Source organism: Myotis lucifugus, unplaced genomic scaffold, assembly GCF_000147115.1.
Source record: "Myotis lucifugus unplaced genomic scaffold, Myoluc2.0 scaffold_157, whole genome shotgun sequence".
NCBI classification, from domain to species: domain Eukaryota; kingdom Metazoa; phylum Chordata; class Mammalia; order Chiroptera; family Vespertilionidae; genus Myotis; species Myotis lucifugus.
The window spans coordinates 2,230,331-2,232,668 of NW_005871205.1; the positions used below are offsets into that span (position 1 = coordinate 2,230,331).

Genomic DNA, 2,338 nt, shown 5'->3' on the forward strand with positions numbered 1-2,338 from the left:
CATGGTTCCTACCAGGTCTGTCCCTCATGGCATTACCTGCCCTGCACGGGGCAGCCTTGACTTTAAGGCTGCTGAGCTACAGCGACCGACAGCTCTCCTCCTGATCAAAACTTCTGTCCCTCTGTGGGCAACTTGTTGAACCCCTCTTAGAATAGCTCACTGGCTCGGACTATCTAAACCAGCAGGTGGCACCCCCACAATTAACATTTTACTTTAGGGTGTATTCGTTTGTTTGTGTTTTAAAAGCGAATATGCCATCCAGATCATGACAAATGAGGGTGTGGAGGAGGTTTTCCTAGAGAGGGCTGGATGGCAGACTGATTTACAGGTGAGTTCCCCAATGGGAGCCTGAGAGCAACTGTTCTGGGGAAGAGGGGCATCTTTGCTGTTGCCACCTCCCTGGAGAAGGCCTGGGGCCCCCGATGAGGAGGCCAGGATGGGCAGCTGAGACCTTTGGGGGGATCAATCCAGCAGTCATCTGTTGATTTTGGATGTGTGTCTCCTGAATCATTCAAAGAGATTTGCCCTGAGTCTTTAATCCCAAACTTCCATGAGCAGGGTAGTTACTGAAGGCTCCGTTTCCTCTCCACTTCCCTCGCCTTACAGCTGGTGCCCGGGGGGATTTGGGGATGGAAGCTGGCACCTAAGCCACATGAGAGCACCTTGCTCCTGGATACTCTGGAAGCTCTGGGTTGTCATGGCAGCCTGCTGTTATTGCGCTCAGGATTTCATTTCAGAACAGGAGGCAAAACGGGGCAAGAAAAGAGAAACCACAGTTGCCACCATTTATTGAGCACCTACCCAGTGCCACGCTCACTTCCATGGCCTCGTTTCATGCATATACGGACCTGGGGAGGTAGTTATTATCAACTCCCTTTCACTGAAGAGAGAAGCGAGGCTCCAAAGAATTCGCCAACTTGTTGGAAATTCAGGATTTGAACCCGTGACATGCGCCCACATCCCAGGTCTTTCTGCCACAGCACAGTTATCCACATGTCTTTGACCTCCTCCTGCCTCTCCTAGGAAGGCCACAGTGCAAGCCGAGGCCTGCGTATGTGCTGTGGGAATGTCGCCTTCTCAGGGGGAAAGTCCCACCTGTATGCCTGGTGGTAGGGTAGAATGTCCTCTTTATGGAGATTTTTTTAAAAATTGTGTTTAAATATTCTTTAAATTGTTGCCTTAAATATTGAGCACATAGGAATATGCAAAATATTTGTTGGGTCTAAGGATTTTTAATAAATACCTCCACATTGTTTTATTCCTGTCCCCTCCAGGCTCAAAGGCTGTAGGGAACATTCTGGACAGACAGCTGCACGCGCTGCCCGAGCCCTTGCTCATCTGACAAGCTGCGGACTAAGCGGTCAGCGTCAGGCACCGCCTGTCGGGGATGCGGCAAGTGCTCAGGTTGCTAGGACACGGTGAGGCCAGGGGCCGGGCGGGAGGCCCTGCCTCGTATAATGATGCTGACTGAGTCTTCTATGGATTTTAAACCGGCTCCCCGGTTCTCTCTCGACTGGAGGGTTTGGACAGCTTCAGACAGTGTGTGAGGGGACTTTGCCCAGGTCGCCGTAGACCTGTCGGAGTCAACACCAGGCAGAGCTGTGTCTCGCTCAGCCCAAGACCCTGTTACCCCTCACAGGTCTGCGGCCCCGTTACCCACCTGCTGAGGGCGATTTTCTGGTGGAGCAGGAAGCCCCGCTCGTAGGGCCAGGGCAGGCCGGCCTCGAACCACTCGCGGCAGCGCAGCACCGGCGAGATGCAGGCGGCCCCCGTCATGTAGCTGGAGGAGCCACACTCGCCCAGGTAGGACAGCAGCAGCGCCGACCCCGGAGCCCCTCGCTCACCGCGAACAGCGGGGCGCGGGGTCGGAAGCGGATGTAAGTGACCGCCTCCTTTGAGGTCGGAAGGGTTCCCCGAAAGGGCTGCAGACGGGGGCTGACAGCGGGCAGCCGTTGTGGCGCGCGGTGGAAAGATGACAAGGGTAGTAGCCGCGCTCAGGGCGAGCAGCAGAGGCCGAGCACGTTGCGGGTGAGAGCGCCCCCACGCATTGGGGATCACTAAGCAGCACCGCCGGCAGAGCCCCCGGCGTTGGTGACTCGACGGCCCCGGGCGCAAAGGTCCCACGACCAGTCCAGGGCACCAGCCCGTTGTCGGCCCAACTGCAGGTACTCCCCGGGCCAGCTCCGGCCCGGCCCCGCCGGCAGCACGAAGTGGCGGAGGGTCTGCAGGTGGGGCCCCGAGAGCCAGGAGCGCGGGCCCGGCTCCAGCGCCGCCAAGCGTCGCAAGGCGCGCAGCAGGCACTGTGCCAGCGCCGACGGCTTACAGATGAGCCTGCACC

General features: G+C 57.6%; 1 protein-coding gene across 1 annotated transcript in view; it reads right to left on the reverse strand.

Moving 5' to 3' along the window:
• Window positions 1-2,338, reverse strand: part of ABHD15 (abhydrolase domain containing 15) — a 5,374-nt gene that overhangs the window by 2,185 nt on the left and 851 nt on the right. The window contains 7 exon segments of the mRNA XM_014461520.2: window positions 319-451; window positions 1,631-1,830; window positions 1,833-1,904; window positions 1,907-1,997; window positions 1,999-2,033; window positions 2,035-2,067; window positions 2,070-2,331. Of these exon segments, the coding sequence (XP_014317006.2) occupies window positions 319-451; window positions 1,631-1,830; window positions 1,833-1,904; window positions 1,907-1,997; window positions 1,999-2,033; window positions 2,035-2,067; window positions 2,070-2,331 (826 nt within the window).